We start from the raw sequence: 18,182 nt of genomic DNA on the forward strand, positions 1-18,182 counted from the left end.
TCCCTCCCACTGTGATCAGGCCTTAGAGGAGGAGATAATGAGTCACAGTAAAGACTTGTTTCAGGCCGTCAGTCTGGGTCAAATGCTCAAAGCTGTGAGTTCAGTTGATGATAAGGATTTTGTTCAGTCCAAACTGGATGCCACCCAGGCCAATTACATAGAACTACAGGAGCGCTGCAGGAGGAAAGCTGAGATGCTGCAGCAAGCTTTGGCAAATGCCCAGCTGTTCGGAGAGGATGAGGTGGCTCTCATGAATTGGCTCACCGAGGTCCACACCAAGCTCAGTGAAGTGTCCGTGGAGGACTACAAAGTAGACATTCTTGAAAAGCAACTGACGGATCAACTGGTACATGCTCCTCCTCAGGCCAAACATTATGTTTTCCCATCATCGAATTTCATCAACTTTCAGTTTTATCATATTTGCTATTTTTCATTTCAAGTGATTTCTGTCAGTATCATTTTATCACTTCCTGAGCTTCTATTTTTCTTTTTAGGCCTTACAAAGCGATATAACACTGAGGAAGAAGAACGTTGAGCAAGCCATCGCTAATGGGATGGAGCTCCTGAAGCAAACAACAGGCATGGTTTCATTCTTTTTTTCTTTTTTTAATTTAATTTTAAAATTTTGTCTTTAATTGAATATATTTTAAACCAAATGTAAGTTTCCCCTAAACATCTTAATTATAAAATCAATTATGCCTTTATCTTAATCGATGTTTAAAAAAATATCAGTTATTATTTGACTTGAAAAATGAATGCATGAATTAATGAAGCCATTTACACAATTCACATGAAAGACGTGTTGGGTAACAGTAAACCAAATATTGTGATATGTGACCCGATCTAACAGCTTAATGTGGAATGTCACGTAATAGGAAAACTACAGTTAATATAACTATATTTATATAAACTTCGATGCTGTATGTGCATATATACCTGTAATGATACAACACATAGGCCAAAATCCCCTGTCCCTGAACCTACGCATGTTAAAATTAATTTCATGGTCTTGTAGTTTATATTGTGTGTGGGATTATAAAAACTTTGTGTCCCCCCTCTCTGCTTAAGAGGAATATTCAGCAAATGAAAACACATTGAATGAAGTTTTCAAGTTAACTCCATCACTTACTTCTATCTCTAACACCCAGTATTTCCGCAAACATGACCTTTTTAAAATTTTGTCCAGAGTACTTTTGATATGACACTCATACTGTTCATTAGCAGAACATGTAAACATGAATGAAACAATGACAAAACACTTGCCTATCTTTTTCACAGGTGATGAGGTGGTTGTCATCCAAGGCAAACTAGATGGAATAAAATCAAAATACGCTGAGATCACCTCCTTGAGTGGCAATGTTGTCAAGGCAGTGGAACAGGTTTTGAGTCTCTCAATGAAGCTACACCAAACGCATGAGAAGCTGAGCTCCTGGCTTGAGAAAGCAGAATCTCAGATTAATGGTTTTTCTGAACAAGACCTTGTTGTTGAGTTGCCACTACAAGTGCAAAACACGCAGAAGGTAAGAAATTCACAGCAAGAATTACATTAAATTTGGATGAGATGATTAATGCAAACACTAAAAACGACATTTTGATGCAAAATCACAATGATTCTTGTCTTTGAAATGGGCAATTCATTCATATGGGTGCTCTCTATGTGTCACACTATCATGCTTAGGCTTTGTTGAAAGAGGCCAAAGACCAAAAACCTGTAATAGACACACTGAATGACTTAAGCAGCTCTCTACTGGAACTTATCCCCTGGCACACTAGAGAGAGCCTGGACAAGCTAGTGACTGAGGATAATGATCGCTACAGAGCTGTCTATGACATTATCAGCCAGCAGGTTGATGCAATTAATGAAAAAATACTGAAGTCACAGCTGGTGAGTGAGAGAGATTAACCAATATTTTTTCTTATCTGATCATGCTATTTATACATGGAAAACACTGATGACTATGATTTTTTTTTTTTTTTTTTCAAGTTTGAAAAGGCCACAGACACTGAACTTGCCTGGTTGACGGACACTGAGAGAAAGTTGCTGTCCATGGGTGATATCCGGTTGGAGCAGGACCAAACCTCAGCCATGCTCCAAGCCCAGAAGGTTAATTAGTCCTGGGGGGTGTGACTGAATAAAACTCCACAAAGTACAGTGAAAGCACAATTTATGCTAAATGAATACCTTTTTCCAGATTTTCTCTATGGACATCATGAGGCACAAAGATGCTGTCGATGAACTTGTGAAAACAGGAAATGCCATCATGAATACCAAAAACGCAGAGGAAAAAGAAATATTGAAGGTGAACCATTTTTATTTCAAATTGATCATCAACATTGAATTAACACTGTAAAATTTCACAGAAAACCATGATAATGTCTTTATTTTCTGCCAGGGCAAGACTCAGACCCTCCTGGAGAAGTACGCTATTGTTAGTCAGCTGAACTCAGAACGCTGTCTCCAGCTGGAACGAGCTCAGTCTCTTGCAAGCCAGTTTTGGGAAACCTATGAGGAGTTGTCGCCATGGTTGCAGGAAACCCTAGCTACCTTTGGTCAGCTGCCTCCCCCTGCTATTGAGTATGACACTCTGAGGCAGCAACAAGAGGAACTCAGGGTAAGAATCCTCAGATCAAAACCATGATCCAAATCTTGTGTAAAATTTTTGTGAAAGACTATATTTGTATGTATTCTACAGCAAATGAGAGAGTTGATTGCTGAGCACAAGCCCCACATCGACAAGATGAACAAGACAGGACCTCAGTTATTGGAACTAAGTCCCTTGGAAGGCGAGCCCATCAGGGAGAAATACACAGTTACTGACCAACTTTATACAAAACTGAAGGCTGATGTCAAGGAGAGAGCTGCAATTCTGGATGAGGCCATCTCAAAATCCACTCAGGTAAGATAAAACAAAATTAATTTTCAGGATAGAATGTGGCCAATAGAATATCACCATTCAACCATTCAAACACACACACGCACACACACACACACACACACACACGCACACACACACACACACACACACACACACACACACACACACACACACAGGGGGTCACCACAACGAATCACCCTTCTCCACCAACCCTATTCTCTGTATCCTCCTCTCTCACGCCAACTACCCTCAACTACGTCCATCCATAAATCTTCTCTTTGGTCTTCCTCTAGACCTCCTGCCTGGCAACTCCAATTCCAGCATTCACTTACCAATATATTCACTATCCCTCCTGTACATGACCGACCCATATCAGTCTGGCTTCTCTAACCTTCCCTCCAGAACATCTAACATGTGCTGTTCCTCTGATAGACTCATTCCTGATCCTATTCATCGTGGTCACTCCCAAAGAGAAGCTTAGCATCTTCATCTCTACGACCTCGAGCTCTGCCTCCTGTCTTTTCATCATTGTAACTGTTTCTAAGCCATACAGCATTGCTCGTCTCACCACTGTCTTTTACACTTTTCCTTTCATTCCGGGTTCGGTTTTGGTAAAAGTTTCACGTCGGATGCCCTTCCTGACTAACTCTAACCCTGACCCTCTGCATTTATCCGGGCTTGGGAGACACTGGCCCTTGCCCCACGATCCCCCCTAGGCTGGCTCAGGGAAAAACTGGCCAATGCCGCGCTAAGGCATCTGTCTATCTGTCTATCCGTCTATCCGTCTATCCGTCTGTCCGTCTATTAAGCATTTTTTTTGTCCTACAAAACCATTTTTGGTTATTTTTTTTGTCAAGTCAGAAAAGATTGGTTGTTACTTTCTTCAACATGTTTAAAATCTAGTGACTCCTTCAGGGACCCATCTTGCCATTTGGTTGAAGTGTCTGCCATTTTTTTTTTATCTTGTTTATTTTAGCATTGTCATCTATCATTATATAAAAAAAAACTGTCTTGTTGTACCAGTTCCATGACAAAATTGACCCAATGCTGGAGTCCCTGGAACGGATTGCTGAGCGCTTGCATCAACCACCCTCCATCTCAGTGGAAGTGGACAAGATCAAGGAGCAAATCACTGAGAACAAAACCGTCTCTATGGACCTTGAGAAACTACAGCCTTCTTTTGAGACATTAAGGCAGCGAGGTGAAGAGATGATTGCACGATCTGAGGGTGCAGACAAGGACATATCTGCCAAAGGTATCATTCAAAATGTACCTTTTTTTTCTTTTGTCAATCATTTTTCATACTAATTTAAAAAACACAATATTAAGCACTTTTTATAGGTCTTCAAAGAAGTACAAAACATTTTTTCAGCTCTGCGGGTCTACTAACACATGTTGAATTATCTTAATAATCTTGCTTTTAGAACAAAAAAATGATTAACTGTACGCTCATCATAGTTGGCACTTATCTTTCTGCCATCAGCTGTTCAAGACAAACTGGACCAGATGGTGTTCCTCTGGAATGACATCCAAACCTTGGTGGAGGAACGGGAGGCCAAACTGCTGGATGTGATGTATTTGGCCGACAAGTTCTGGTGTGATCATTCTGCCCTGATTGTGACCATTAAAGACAGCCAGGACCTGCTTAGGGAGCTAGAGGAACCTGGAGTTGATCCTTCGGTGGTCAAGCAGCAGCAGGAGTTTGTTGAGGTCAGATACAAAAGATATCATATCTGCTAATGGGTTACTGCAACAGACCTTTGTCATCTTAACATGACCTTTTCTCTCTTCAGGGCTTTAAGGAGGAAATAGATGGCCTTCAAGAAGAGCTGGATGTGGTTCGAAACCAGGGGGCTGAGCTCATGACTGCTTGTGGAGAACCCGATAAACCTGTAATAAAGAAAAGCCTTGACGAGGTAATCAGTTGCTCTCAAATCATATTTAGGAAAAACACTTCTTAGGGCCTTCCTTTTTTAAAATAAAAAGATGGCTTATGATGAGGTTCCTCTTTTAACCCTTGAAGGTGAATTCAGTGTGGGAAAATCTCAATAAGACATGGAAGGAGAGAGGAGAGCGACTTGAGGAGGCAATGCAGGCTGCAGTGCAGTTCCAGGATGCCTTGCAGGTATGTAGATTGCTGCTCTGTTGACTTTAAGTTTTAACAATCTAAACACAACAACAAATGGTCAAAACATTGTTAAAAAATTTAAGAGGCAGCATAAAATGTGTACTTTCAGATGTTACACATTTGTACACTAAATAATTTTTGATTACATTGAATGACATTGTTGATAACATATTATGAGGCACCTAGTACTTTGCAAGACTAAATAACAACAGAGCAGCGTTTTAAGTTTGAAAGAACATTTAGATTCAATTTGTGTAAAAATGTCCCTCTACTTTAATTATTTAATTTGACTATATTGAATAATCTACTTTTTACAGACTGTGTAAATTATAGTACACACATTTAGAGTTTGATTTTCTGTATCTGTGTGTGTGTCGGTGTGTGTGTGTGTGTTACATGGGAAACCTGACTCTTATGTGCAGAAAATATTGTCTCCCACTAACAATGGTTTTGCTACCTTGTTCACAGGGTATGTTTGATTGGGTGGATATTCTTGAGAGCAAACTGGACTCCATGTCGCCTGTAGGCACTGACCTGGACACTGTCAAGCAGCAGATTGTCGAACTTAAGGTAGTCATGCATTTACTTTTGTATGAACATAATACAGGATACCTTCAGTTGCAGATTTGGAAGCACGAGAAGCTGTATCTATGGTCACAACAGCTGATTCATATACCAGCTTTGTTTCAGTTGATTTTTTTTTCATGGAGGAAGCGTGTGAATATTCCACAAGGTTAAAGAGCTCTGTAAAAATGCTGTCATAGATAAAAGACAAATACAAGAAAAAAATAGATAAAGCTTCTGCTGACGGACAAATGTATTGTCTCCATGACTTTGTACTTGTTGACACGCGTCTGTTTGTCAGGAGTTCAAAGGAGAGGCGTACCAGCTACAGATTGAGATGGAGCGCTTAAACCACCAGGCAGGCCTCCTCCTGAAGAAAGTGACAGAGGAGGCAGATTGCTGCGCCATCCAAGAGCCTATGACTGAACTGAAGATGCTCTGGGAGAATTTGGATGAGAAAATCATCAGTCGACAGGTCAGGCAGCCAAATATACATTAGGAATGTTTAATAGCAACATGAGATAGCTGAAAGTAAAAATGTCAAACATTATTTTTGATGAAATAGGTAGCAGATACACCAACACTAACAAAGCCAGTGTGCTCCCTTAGTGACCGTATATTTCATATATTTATATCACTGCCCTTATGAGGGTGCATCCTAGATGTGACAAACAAATAAATAGGATGGCTGGATAGACAGTGAAATAGTGTGTCACAGTCGTGGGCACAACCACAGAAACTACTTGTATCGGAAAGTTAGATCAACTACTGTAATAAATGATACATCGGAAAAAGCCTGTTCCCTACCATTTTTTTGTAAGTCCGACTCATACTTACAGTAGCTGACCTTTTCTTTCTTCTGATTTTGATTAAGATGAGGTTATTTATGAGGTGTTGAACACAAACATTTGCAGATGTTAGTTTACTCATGAATGATTTCATTTTAGGGCATTTGAAATGCCGTTTGAAGAATTCCACTGCATATTCTCAATAATGTGAAACAAAAAAGCCTACGCAATACCATAAGTATGCCAGATGATTTCACTGTGAAATGATTTAATGGTTTTAATCTGTCATCAATCCAGCACAAACTGGAGGGAGGCCTGTTAGCTCTGGGCCAGTTCCAGCATGCACTGGATGAGCTTCTGGCCTGGATGAGCCACACCGAGGAGCTGTTGAACGAACAGAGAAAGGCCGGTGGAGATCCCAAAGCCATCGAGATAGAGCTCGCCAAACATCATGTAATTGTCCTCAATCAGTAGTTAACAATTTAAGAGAAAATTTAACAGGACCATATTTTATATCTGGGCTAATCAATATAGCTTAGATGCTAGCAAAGTGCTAGCATAAAGTACTAAAGCCACAAACATCTACTTAATAATGTTTTTAACCAACTTTGTTCCACACAACCTAACCAGTTTGTGGTTCACTTCTATTTAGGTTCTCCAAATTGACGTGTTGGCTCACAAGTCAACAGTGGAGACTGTGAACAAAGCTGGTCGTGATCTGGTGGAGTCCAGTGCAGGAGAGGAAGCCTCTTGTCTGCAGACAAAACTGGAGAACCTGAACCAGAGATGGAAAGCTATTCAGGAGAAGGCAGAGCAAAGGAAGCAGCAGCTGGAAAGTGCCCTTCTTCAGGTAAAAAGAACCGAAAACAAAACAAAAGATCACACAAGTATTTTCTCATTGTTGTCTTTTGAAGATGCGATTGATTTTTCTCCCACGGGAAATATTAGTCGTGAATTTTTTTGGGAGGAGTGATTTCTGTCTCCCCAGTTCTTCATTCCTTTTATCTCCTGTGGAATTTGTATTCATAACTTTGACATTTAAAGGGTTTGCTTTGATGGGAGGGGAATCTGTGGAATTAAAAAAAAAAATGTTTGGACTTTTAGTTTTACTCTTAAAAAAAATCTGTTAATGTTTTCTTCAGACCAATAATATGTACCAGGTTGATGGAGGTCCTGTGGATTAGATTCACAAGCATTTTTAAGGAAAAAAAAAAGTTCAGTGGGCCAAATGTCTTTTTATGGGGCCAAAAGATCTGATCCTAGAAGATTCAAATACTTTTTTTTTGATTGTTACCTAACAAATAAGGAAAATCACTTACATTTTTAGCCTTTTTCTGTTACAATTTAATATATCAGAAGAATCCACTACTGATTTGAGGAATTAATAGCGCATGTATGCCACTCTCTGAGCCGCTGCTTCCTAACAATGACTGTGCGAGACAGCTTTTGTCCTGACTCCGGTTGCATTGTGTTGTAGGCCCAGGGTTTCCATGGTGAGGTTGAAGACATGCAGCAATGGCTGAAAGACACAGAACGTCAGCTGTTGGCATCAAAGGCTGTGGGAGGCTTACCAGACACTGCCCGGGAGCAGCTTAACGCCCATCTGGTATGTATTTAACAATATGAAAGGCTGCTTACAGATGGCAGGCTTGCGAGGAGATGTCTATGTCTCCTCTGTGTTTTATCTCAAGTGTGAAAATTAAATGACACTGCAAAAACATAACTTGCTTGCCCCAGCCGATGATAAGAAAAAGCCATTTAAGTGTTTCAAATTGATTGAGCAGCGTCAGGCCATAATGAATCTGGAAATTTCTTTTTTGGATTCCTGCTCTTTAAAGTAGATAGTAAAGGGACTTTTAGAGAAAACACTAACAGTGGTGACAAAATCAAAAGCATTGTAAACATTGTAAATGAATGTAATACTACTGTGATTTTTTTGATAATCACATTTCCAGAAACAGTCTTGCTCGATGCATCTAGACACATTGTTTTCTATTAATCTTGTGTGAAAGTGTAGAAAAATCCCAATATTGGCATTGGGCAAGATTGACCCTGAAAATTCAGACAAAAAATGTCAAGCCTATTCAACTAAATTGAAGAATTAAAAGGTCAGCGATGCTGTATCTGATTTAATGGAATGCTTTAGAATCACTTCTTAAAGCAGTGTTTGGCTATAAGTGAATGAATCCCTATTATTCTGAAGACAGCTTTCTTCTGTTCCACATTTGACAAGTGAGTTTCCACAACTAACAATGGTGCATTTTGATAACAAGAAACAGGAAACTAGATTCCATAATTCCCCGAAGGGAGAGTCTCAAGGTATCAATCCAATTCTATCCTATCATATCCTAAGCACAATGGTGCATTTTGAACACAAGAAACTGGAAACAAGAATCTGTATCAAAAAGATTATATTATTTTCTCAAACTCAAATCAGCTTAAGTCATCTTCTTCATCACTGTGGTCAGTTGACAATTTCTGAATTGATGTAGGCTGAGCTCTGAAAATGTTAACAATTTAAGGTAAGAACTTTTGATTTGGTTTTGTGTGACAGCTCCACCACCATCCTCTTGTCATTTGTTACTCCAGGAACTATGTTCTGACATGGAGCTTCAGGAGGAGCTGTATAAGGAGCTGATGAAAAAGGGTCAACAGCTGCTCACCATTGCCCCCGAGGGTCCTGATAGCAACACTGAGCAGGACCTTGTAAACCTTAAGGAGAAGTGGGAAGCTGTCCAGGCCAAGGTTGCTGAAAGAAAGGTATGAAGTTGCAGTTGTGGTGATGATCGTAGTCATAACTTCTGCTTTAGGTGCTGGGGAAAGAATGCTTACACACTTGAGCCATGACACTTTGTGTACAGTAACCCTATAATCCCGGTGATGGTAATGAATAGTGTAAAGATACAGAACTGGCAAGAAAACACAGGATGCGGTTTGCTGTTTTGATCACAGCAGGCGAGTTGCAGTCTGAGTCAGGGGAGAACAGCCATGCCTTTGTCTCACGTTGCCATAGAGAAAAGTTGGCCGGTGCGTAAGATAAATAATTGACCTACAGTTACGTCTGAGCCAAAATCTGGACTCATCAGTCAATGGGCCTAATTTTCCTGAGGTTCAGTCCAAGCGCAGGTGCAGGACTTAATCAGAACGGATGACTTACAGGTTGTGGCGCATCTTTTTGTGTTTTTCGGGACATAGTACATCTAAGGTATGGAGTTTAGGCATGCTCTAACTTGAGTGATAGCTCTTCTCCATTTGCTTATAATGTATTTTACATTAGGCTAAAGACAAAGTAACTGAACAATTTCTGTTTAGAAGAATTAAACGCTACATGTCCTCGAATGGAACAGACCTCTTGATTTGGTCAGTACCCAACTGAAATAATTATTCATTTATTATTTAATTCAGTGTTCTATCTTTAATTTATTTTTTTGTTAGTGTCATGGTTATAGTGAAGAAGATTAATGACTGAATTTTTTCAGATATTAATAAATGGCTCTACTCAGGGTCTCTCCCTAATCATTCACTAACTTTAGGTGTACAACACACATGTCTCAATTAATGTCTGAAGAACATTATTATTTTAAGTCTGAAAAGTGGACCAAGACTCTTATCTCTGCCCCATCTTGCCTCATACAGGGACTTCTCTAAAGTTAATTGTCAATTTTATGTTAGCTGAAGACTGAACAGTCTGTGCCAAGAAAATACAAAAATAACCTGGCTTCCCAGTCCAGTTGCCATATATGTGATTGATTTGGAAAATTCTTTTAGCTTATTTTTGTTGAATGTTCATCCCATTGTGATGTAATTGCTTATACTGAGCATCCATACATGTATCCATCCATCATTTGGATAGGTGTTACTCCTCCTACTTCAGTAGACATTGCCCAACACTGAAATAGCAGTGCCTCAGAGAAGGTTCCCCCATTTGACTTGGATAGAGTTGGCAGACGTCCAGGCAGGATGCATTCTCTCAAACAGACAAGAGAGTGGCTGCGTACCAGTGGATCTGTGTTGTGTCTCAACATTAGAGCCTTATTACACCCTTAGCTGGGGCCATGTTGAGGCGCTAATGTTGAGACACAATGTTAAAAAACTGGTGTCAGCAGGGTGAGAAAAATTATGTTTTGATGCTCTGAACTGTTAATGTGCTTACATTACTGAACCAGTCCCATTGTGGCGTGAAAAAATGTTTCTACTGTGAGTTCTTATATACCGTAGCAATGTAGACCAAATTTTTTCTCATGGAGTATCCATAATAAATAAGCGTCCATGACAAATTGACAAATCAGTGCTTCTCTGCCACTTTCTGAACAAATATGGAACTCCTAACTCTGGCTGTGTGGAAGCATTTGGCTTCCTATTTATTTTGGTCTCATTCCCAGAAAGTCATGTCTAATGACTGTTGTAGCTTACACAGCCAGCTGAATATAGCCTCCCATTTATTTATGAGGGGAACATATCATGGAGCCATATATCTCAATGAAATGTACTGCTATGTATGAGCATGTGCAGCCATGTGATGAGCCTCAAGCACTGGCTTTGGCAAACATTGTTTTTCACTAATGGGGCTACTGTGAATGTTTCATTAGATTAAAAGACCCTCATTAAATTTCTGGTTCCACATCAGCCTCTCAAGAGATGTTATTTCCTCTGTTTCATCTGGGGGTCAACTTTGGCACAAATTTTTATTTCCATCTTTATCTGATGTTGTAGCAACCAAAGAGTTTGATTTCATGGTAATATAAATTAGAGCAGCAGCTGACCGTGTACTTTGTGTATTCAGGGTCTTAAATACTTAACATTTTGCCTCTAAGAATTGAAGATGGCTGTGACAGGTGATTCTTGTTTCACCCAGGCAAGCTTGAAGGCTACAAAATTTGCACCTGCATACAAACGACAAGGCCAGTTTTAAATATAACTGTCGTTATTTATGTTGCAATTATTTATTATTAAACTAAAACTGAACAAAACTGAAGATCAAACTGATAATAGGTCAACAGAAACTCTTATCAATACAGGGAAACATGGAGCTAAACAGGGTAGAAAACATGGCAACTGAGCAAAACAGGTTATCCAGCAAAGACTTAAGCTTTAACGAGAACGGTGCACATAAAAATGGAGGTTTGCACTGGAGACTCACCAGGTGTTAGTGAATTTTAAAACATTACTACATGAGAGTAGGGGAGCCAGTCACAGAGGAGGGAATGACTAAGCAAAGACAGGACCTGAAATCGGTGAATGATACATGGAATAAAAGTTTACATCGTAAGTAAAACAGTATTTTGCATAGAGAACAAATCAAGAGAAATAACAAAAAAAGCATATCTAAGAAAAAAAAGCATATATATATATATATATATATATATATATATATATATATATATAATAGGATATACATATCACTGGGGGAATTTATGACACAAAACCTCATATCTCACTTAAAGAGTAATTGTAAAATGTTTTTCCCGTAACGTCTTGGAACAGGGGAGCAATCCATTGCTTTTAATAAAAACATCACCGGGGAAAAAAACATAGGTTCCATGCAAATATATGAAAAGCATGTGGATTCTGAGAATCCGATCCAAGCTTACATAATGACAACATAAGAGAGGCTACTAAGGTGAATTTTTTTAAATACATAATAAATTAGAGATAAAATTGAGCCCAATAACACCAGTAAGGTTCAATTAGATGTCTGCTTAGATAATTACACTAGAGCTTTTGTGAAAAATCACAAAACAAAGGGTAAAAGAAGGATCCATTAAAAAAAACACCTAATACAGTGAGAGACCCTGATTCAGGAAGAAAATTTACCGGTAGAAAAAAAGATGTAAAAGGATAAGTTGAACAGTGAAATATGTTTGTTATCACAGATGAAGCTGGAGGAGGCCTTGACTTTGGCCACAGATTTCCACAACTCCCTGCAGGACTTTATCAACTGGCTGACCCAAGCGGAGCAAACGCTTAACATGCTTTCCCCTGCCTCCCTTATTTTGGAGACCATCGTATTTCAGATCGATGAGCATAAGGTATGATTTTAGGGGGCTGTTCAAACTTCAAAGTAAGTGATGATAGCATGTAGAATTTTTTTTAATCTGCCATTGCTCATAATTTGTTTATCAAATCAGTTTGTTGACCAAAAGAAGATGTACATGCTTGGATTTTTATTGCCAACTGGCAATGATCAACTGGTTCTTAAATGTTAAATTTCTTAATTTTGTAGAAAACTAGTCTGATAGTCTGATAAATATAATTCACTAAAGGTAGATAACTCAATTCGACTTTAATCCTACCACCATTCATTATATCATTAGACTTAATTTGCACAATTGTCAAGTTTTTCCTAATGAAGAATTGATGTTAATATTCTCTTTTAGTATCACATTATCTGGTATAACCCCCTTTGTCTTTGTGTGTGTGTTTGTATATACAGATGTTTGTGACAGAGGTGAACTCCCACAGAGATCAAATCATCGAACTGGACAAAACAGGCACACATTTAAAATACTTCAGTCAGAAACAGGATGTTGTTTTGATCAAGAACCTCCTGCTAAGTGTGCAAGGTCGCTGGGAGAAGCTTGTGCAGCGATCAGTGGAACGAGGTCGGGTGCTGGATGATGCCAGGAAAAGGGCCAAACAGGTACAGCTGGCATGTAGTGTGTCCAAGATCTGAGTGAATATTCCAAATATTTTAAATAGCAGATAGTCCTTCCCAGACATTAATGTCTTGGAAGTGTGAGTTCATGGAGCAAACAAACTTCTGGCTCATTTCATGATTTAATTTTGAGACCTCCGAAGCCTTTCAAAATGTTGTCAGACCTGAAGAATGAAATTATGGATTTTAATCCAATAATTTTCTTTGAGCTGTGATGCTCAAAGATATATCCGTTTATTTCACTGCCACCTCCAGTACAATGTGGGTCAGTGTGCATCATGTGATTGACCCAATAGCCACTATGTCAAATTGGCTTCAAAGCCTGCTTTTCTCCTTGGGGGCTTGATTTGCAAAGCTGTAAACGCACAATTGATGTTGACAGTCATCAAATATGTAATTTCCAAATGTTGCACAACACAAGAAGAGGACTAAAATCAGTTTTAGCGACTTGTCTTGAGTTTTATGACATATTCATTTGTGTTGGAAATTGTTTAAGACATGGCAGTAGCTTGTGCAGCTTTGACATTAGTTGAGACTAATGTCAGAAGAGTTCCAAATAAAAAGTTCATCAACATAATGCGGAACAATGCAGCAGTCTTGCAATGGTTAGTAGACCCTGTAGTTATAGACAGACAAGTTCTTCCAGAAGTTTTTAAAACAGTGAAATAGTTCCCTTGTCAGAAAAACCTCTTATCTTAAGAAAAGGAAAGCCTGTTTTATGCCACAATTCCCAACAACTTTTGTCAGATTATCATTTATGTTGAAGTCTTCTATTCCTTTCATCTGGGGAAAAAAACACTAATGAGCAGCAGGATTTGGCAATAAATCGCATGGTATCCTATTGTTACACGTTTTTAACTTTGTGCATCCTCCTTTAGTTCCATGAAACTTGGAATAAACTGATGGAATGGTTGGAAGAATCTGAGAAGAGTCTGGACAATGAAGTGGACATTCCCAATGATCCAGACAAAATCAAGATGCAGCTCTCACAACACAAGGTGACACAAGCCTATTCTGGCTGAGTAAAAGAATGAACATTTTCAGCTATTATTAGTCATGAACATTGATAGTACAATTTGTCCATTACACAATGTCTGAATTATGAGGCTTTTGAGCTATATGGGCAAGAGTAGCACATTCCAACACTACAACGTATTCAGTGTATAACAGTCTCACTACCCCTGACATAAGTCATGTGTTTTCCTTTTATTGCAGGTCAGCCAATCCCCTCTCTATTGTCTCCCTACTGTTGTGTGGAGAAATTGCTCTAATCCTATCATAATCCTGGGATGGAGCAAATGTATTAGGGGTTACACTTTAAATCTGTTTGGAGCAGCTTTTCTTGGGTTTTGACCTGTTTTTGGTCTTGTTTCACTCACAAAATCCTGCCTCCTTATGCAGTAAGCTCATATAGAGATTCGGATGCATGTGGGTGATAGTACAAGGAAAATCCTTTGAAAAGGTCTATTGTAAAGCATGGATGCAACAGCATGAACAAATATCTTTTTCATTGCATTTGAAGCAAAAGAATTACATTATTCTCTTTTCAAGCAGCGATAGGCAATGTATTAATATGAATAGCATAACTGCTAATTTTTTTAAGAACAGAAAGTTTTTATTTATCATTTTACTGTGCGAGTACAGAAATTGTGGTTCATGTTTCTGGCAGGTCTTTTGAAATTAAGAATTTTATGGAGAGAGTACCTTTCATTTGACGAAAATCACTGAGATTATGTTTAAAAGCTCATCGCATTTATACAAATTACATTTTTTGTATTAGAATTGAACCTGAATTGCATTTTACCCCTTTCGGAGACACATTTCTGTTGTGTATGTCTTCTACATTTAGAATCATCTGCTGTGTATATTTTTTTCATAATCATACAGTCCCATATTCTATTCATATGTATTTAAGACAAATTTCAGGACAATGAAATGCCATTACCGAGGTTTTTGAACTATGTATTTTGATTCATTTTCTTTGTAAACTCAATGAAATTTACTGAAAAATGTTCTCATATACAGGAGTTCCAGAAAGCACTGGGGAGCAAACATTCAGTATATGACACCACCTCTCGGACAGGACGGGCCCTGAAGGACAAGACATCTCTGCAGGACGATAATCAGAAACTTGATGACATGTTAAGCGAACTAAGGGACAAATGGGACACCGTATGTGGCAAGTCAATAGAAAGGTAGAATATGTCGTTCTTGGATGATTCTTTTTTTAACGACACTTTGTATTTGTCAGAGAACTGATAAAACTCCAGTCTCTTAAAAGATGTTCTCTCATGCAGACAAAACAAGCTCGAGGAGGCCCTGTTGTTCTCTGGCCAGTTTACGGACGCCCTCCAGGCTCTTATTGACTGGCTGTACAGAGTCGAACCTCAGCTGGCTGAGGATCAGCCCGTCCATGGAGACATAGACCTGGTTCTTAATCTGATAGACAACCACAAGGTAGAGAACATCTCTCGCACACAGTAACCCAAAGTTATCCATTGCAGCGTCAAAGTAATTTTTCAAATTAAATTAGTTGTTATATTTCATCACTGTTTTTTTTCACAATGGGGAAAAATTAGACAAAGAAACGAAGAAGAAATAAAGCTCTTATGTCTTATATTGTATTTTATTGTTAAACCACTCCGCTGAGAGATTGCGTGTAGTCATCATCATATTACTGTAATGTATGAGGAACACGCAGAATTGTTATGACACTGATGGAAAATTCTCAAGTGAGAACTCACAAATGGGGATTTTTTAATAAGATTCTTTAATTAGTTTATTTTACATTTAATTATCATCTTCTCTGGAAAGATCAAATGTTTTTATATGAAAAGAGTATTTTTGTATTTACAATACTGAAAACAAATTTCATATCAAACTGTATTCGACTTGGAGACAATTTTATCCCCTAAGGAATATAGCAATGATAGTTTATAGTGAGTAATGCTACATGCAATGCTAGGTCCACCACAGTTTGTTTGTTTGACCCTGATTTACTTACTCGAATCTCATCAGGCCCTTATTTGTGATTATCAGCATATTGATTATTATATATTGATGTAAGCCATTAAAAGATATGTGTGCTGATATACCACTCCTAATCATAAACAGTAAAGGTACCAGGCCAACAACCATTTGTTTCATATCTCTAGTCCTTCTTAAGCGAAATACTCTTTTGCACTATATTGCACAATTGCACCATTATTAAGGAGGTTTTGATTAGATTTCTCAAATCACAGTAACTATGTCAGTAACCAATTGCACTTTGTTAAAAAGTATACCTAAACTATAACACTGCTTCTTCTTCTGTCAATAATCTTTTGAATATAATAGAAGGACAAGAGTTATTCTGTCTTCAATTTAATTTTCAAACCATTTTGATAAGATGATATCCACAACATAGGTAGGTGTGTTAAACTGCCTTAAATTTTTAAGAGAAGAAGAAAGACCATGTATTGTCACATTCAGTTATACATGCAGCATAACAGCATCAAACCAGGAATGTTTGGTTCCAAGGATCACCGCTCAAAAACTCCTGAGCCTCGCAGCCCCTCTTTTTCTTTTCAGAAGAAGAAAAATTCACGTGATCATGTCCTTGAACAAACACAGGTTTTCCAGAAGGAGTTGGGAAAGAGGACTGTCAGTGTCCAGGCTCTCAAACGCTCTGCTCGAGAGCTGATCGACAGCAGCAGTGATGATTCCTCTTGGGTAAAAGTACAGATGCAGGAACTTGGCCTTCGCTGGGAGACGGTGTGCAACCTATCAGTGTCAAAGCAGACTCGGCTGGAACAGGCCCTCTGTCAGGTACCTTCGATATAATGGTGTGATGTGATACTGAAAGGGGCTTATGAGCGTGACTGATGTTTGTCCTATGCCTCAGGCGGAAGAGTTTCACTCCACTGTTCACATCCTTCTGGAGTGGCTGGCAGAGGCAGAACAGAGTTTGCGTTTCCATGGCAGCCTGCCTGATGATGAGGAAGCTCTGCGGGCCCTTATAGACCAACACAAGGTAAAAAATGCAGATGTTGGCATGACTCACTTTGACCTCAGCACATGCTTCCTACTTAAATTCATAGTGAGACAGTTTGTCCTAACTGTCTTGGAATTAGACGGGTTGCGTTAAAGAGAAAAAAATGAATTGAATATGAATGTGTGATGTCTCTGAGCAGCATCATATTACCAGTGAAAATGCAAAAATACAATAATTAAATGACACAAGTACTACTTCATCTGATTATATAGCTGTATACCACTCTAATCAATTCAGCCTAACAAGGAACTTTTCAGGAACTGTTCATGGTTAACGTTATTGGAAACACAATCTGAATAATATTATTTTCCTTTTTAAGAACTTCATGAAGAGACTGGAGGAAAAGCGAGTGGCTCTCAATAAAGCCACCAGTATGGGGGAGGCTGTTCTGAGCCTCTGCCACCCAGACTCGATCACAACTATCAAACACTGGAACACAATCATTAAGGCCCGGTTTGAGGAGGTTAGTATTCAGCTGGATGGGTACAGAGCAAAAAAAAGCTTTGGGGAACTTTTTACAATAGTTATTTGGCCTTTTTATCTATGTTATTTAACTTTTAACTGAATTGATGATCAATAAATTTATCATAGGATGTAATGTGTCGTATGAAATGCCATATTGTCATTTTGCTGGTTGTATTCTCTTTTCGGGTGTAATGAGGATCCATCCAATGTGTTAAAACGTGAGATTGCTCTGTGAGGTTGTAGCTCTTCATGTAATGGGTTCCTGTGTGTGGCTGAACTATTATTATAACACTGTATCACCATTTGTGCCGTATCAAACTTCCTTAAATACAAGTTATTTGGTTAATGTTGCCATTTCAGGTGCAAGCATGGGCAAGGCAGCACCAGCAGCGGCTGGCTACGGCCCTCAATGAGCTGTTAGCCACTCAGGAGCTGCTGGAGAAGCTGCTGACCTGGCTCCAGTGGGCTGAGTCCAACCTTAGTGAGAAGGACAAAGAGTCACTACCTCAGGAGATTGATGAAGTGAAAAGCCTGATCGCAGAACACCAGGTAAACCAAACTGGTTGCTTTCTCATTTTTTTTTTTAAAGTCCTTCTTATTTGCTCACAATACATAGTTCACAAAACGATTTCATTACAGTGTACAGTGAAACCACACATATCGAAATAGTCAG

General features: G+C 38.8%; 1 protein-coding gene across 16 annotated transcripts in view; it reads left to right on the forward strand.

Moving 5' to 3' along the window:
* dst (dystonin) overlaps positions 1 to 18,182 on the forward strand; it is a 104,533-nt gene that overhangs the window by 76,016 nt on the left and 10,335 nt on the right. For 13 of the 16 annotated variants that reach the window (XM_086168493.1, XM_086168362.1, XM_086168396.1 and 10 more), the window contains 27 exons: positions 20 to 346; positions 495 to 579; positions 1,279 to 1,520; positions 1,679 to 1,885; positions 1,985 to 2,104; positions 2,193 to 2,300; positions 2,394 to 2,612; positions 2,694 to 2,897; positions 3,900 to 4,131; positions 4,360 to 4,586; positions 4,670 to 4,792; positions 4,900 to 5,001; positions 5,473 to 5,574; positions 5,870 to 6,043; positions 6,654 to 6,809; positions 7,009 to 7,206; positions 7,834 to 7,962; positions 8,946 to 9,116; positions 12,230 to 12,385; positions 12,790 to 12,996; positions 13,890 to 14,009; positions 15,037 to 15,206; positions 15,309 to 15,468; positions 16,624 to 16,818; positions 16,895 to 17,023; positions 17,364 to 17,507; positions 17,870 to 18,058. In XM_086168493.1, the coding sequence (XP_086024619.1) occupies positions 20 to 346; positions 495 to 579; positions 1,279 to 1,520; positions 1,679 to 1,885; positions 1,985 to 2,104; positions 2,193 to 2,300; positions 2,394 to 2,612; positions 2,694 to 2,897; positions 3,900 to 4,131; positions 4,360 to 4,586; positions 4,670 to 4,792; positions 4,900 to 5,001; positions 5,473 to 5,574; positions 5,870 to 6,043; positions 6,654 to 6,809; positions 7,009 to 7,206; positions 7,834 to 7,962; positions 8,946 to 9,116; positions 12,230 to 12,385; positions 12,790 to 12,996; positions 13,890 to 14,009; positions 15,037 to 15,206; positions 15,309 to 15,468; positions 16,624 to 16,818; positions 16,895 to 17,023; positions 17,364 to 17,507; positions 17,870 to 18,058 (4,596 nt within the window). The remainder of the gene's footprint in view (positions 1 to 19; positions 347 to 494; positions 580 to 1,278; positions 1,521 to 1,678; positions 1,886 to 1,984; positions 2,105 to 2,192; positions 2,301 to 2,393; positions 2,613 to 2,693; positions 2,898 to 3,899; positions 4,132 to 4,359; positions 4,587 to 4,669; positions 4,793 to 4,899; positions 5,002 to 5,472; positions 5,575 to 5,869; positions 6,044 to 6,653; positions 6,810 to 7,008; positions 7,207 to 7,833; positions 7,963 to 8,945; positions 9,117 to 12,229; positions 12,386 to 12,789; positions 12,997 to 13,889; positions 14,010 to 15,036; positions 15,207 to 15,308; positions 15,469 to 16,623; positions 16,819 to 16,894; positions 17,024 to 17,363; positions 17,508 to 17,869; positions 18,059 to 18,182) is intronic. The other 3 variants (XM_086168456.1, XM_086168472.1, XM_086168464.1) reach the window with 1 other exon arrangement.

This window comes from Fistularia commersonii, chromosome 2 (assembly GCF_037954325.1).
Source record: "Fistularia commersonii isolate RoL2024-O1a breed Wild chromosome 2, RoL_Fcom_v1.0, whole genome shotgun sequence".
NCBI classification, from domain to species: domain Eukaryota; kingdom Metazoa; phylum Chordata; class Actinopteri; order Syngnathiformes; family Fistulariidae; genus Fistularia; species Fistularia commersonii.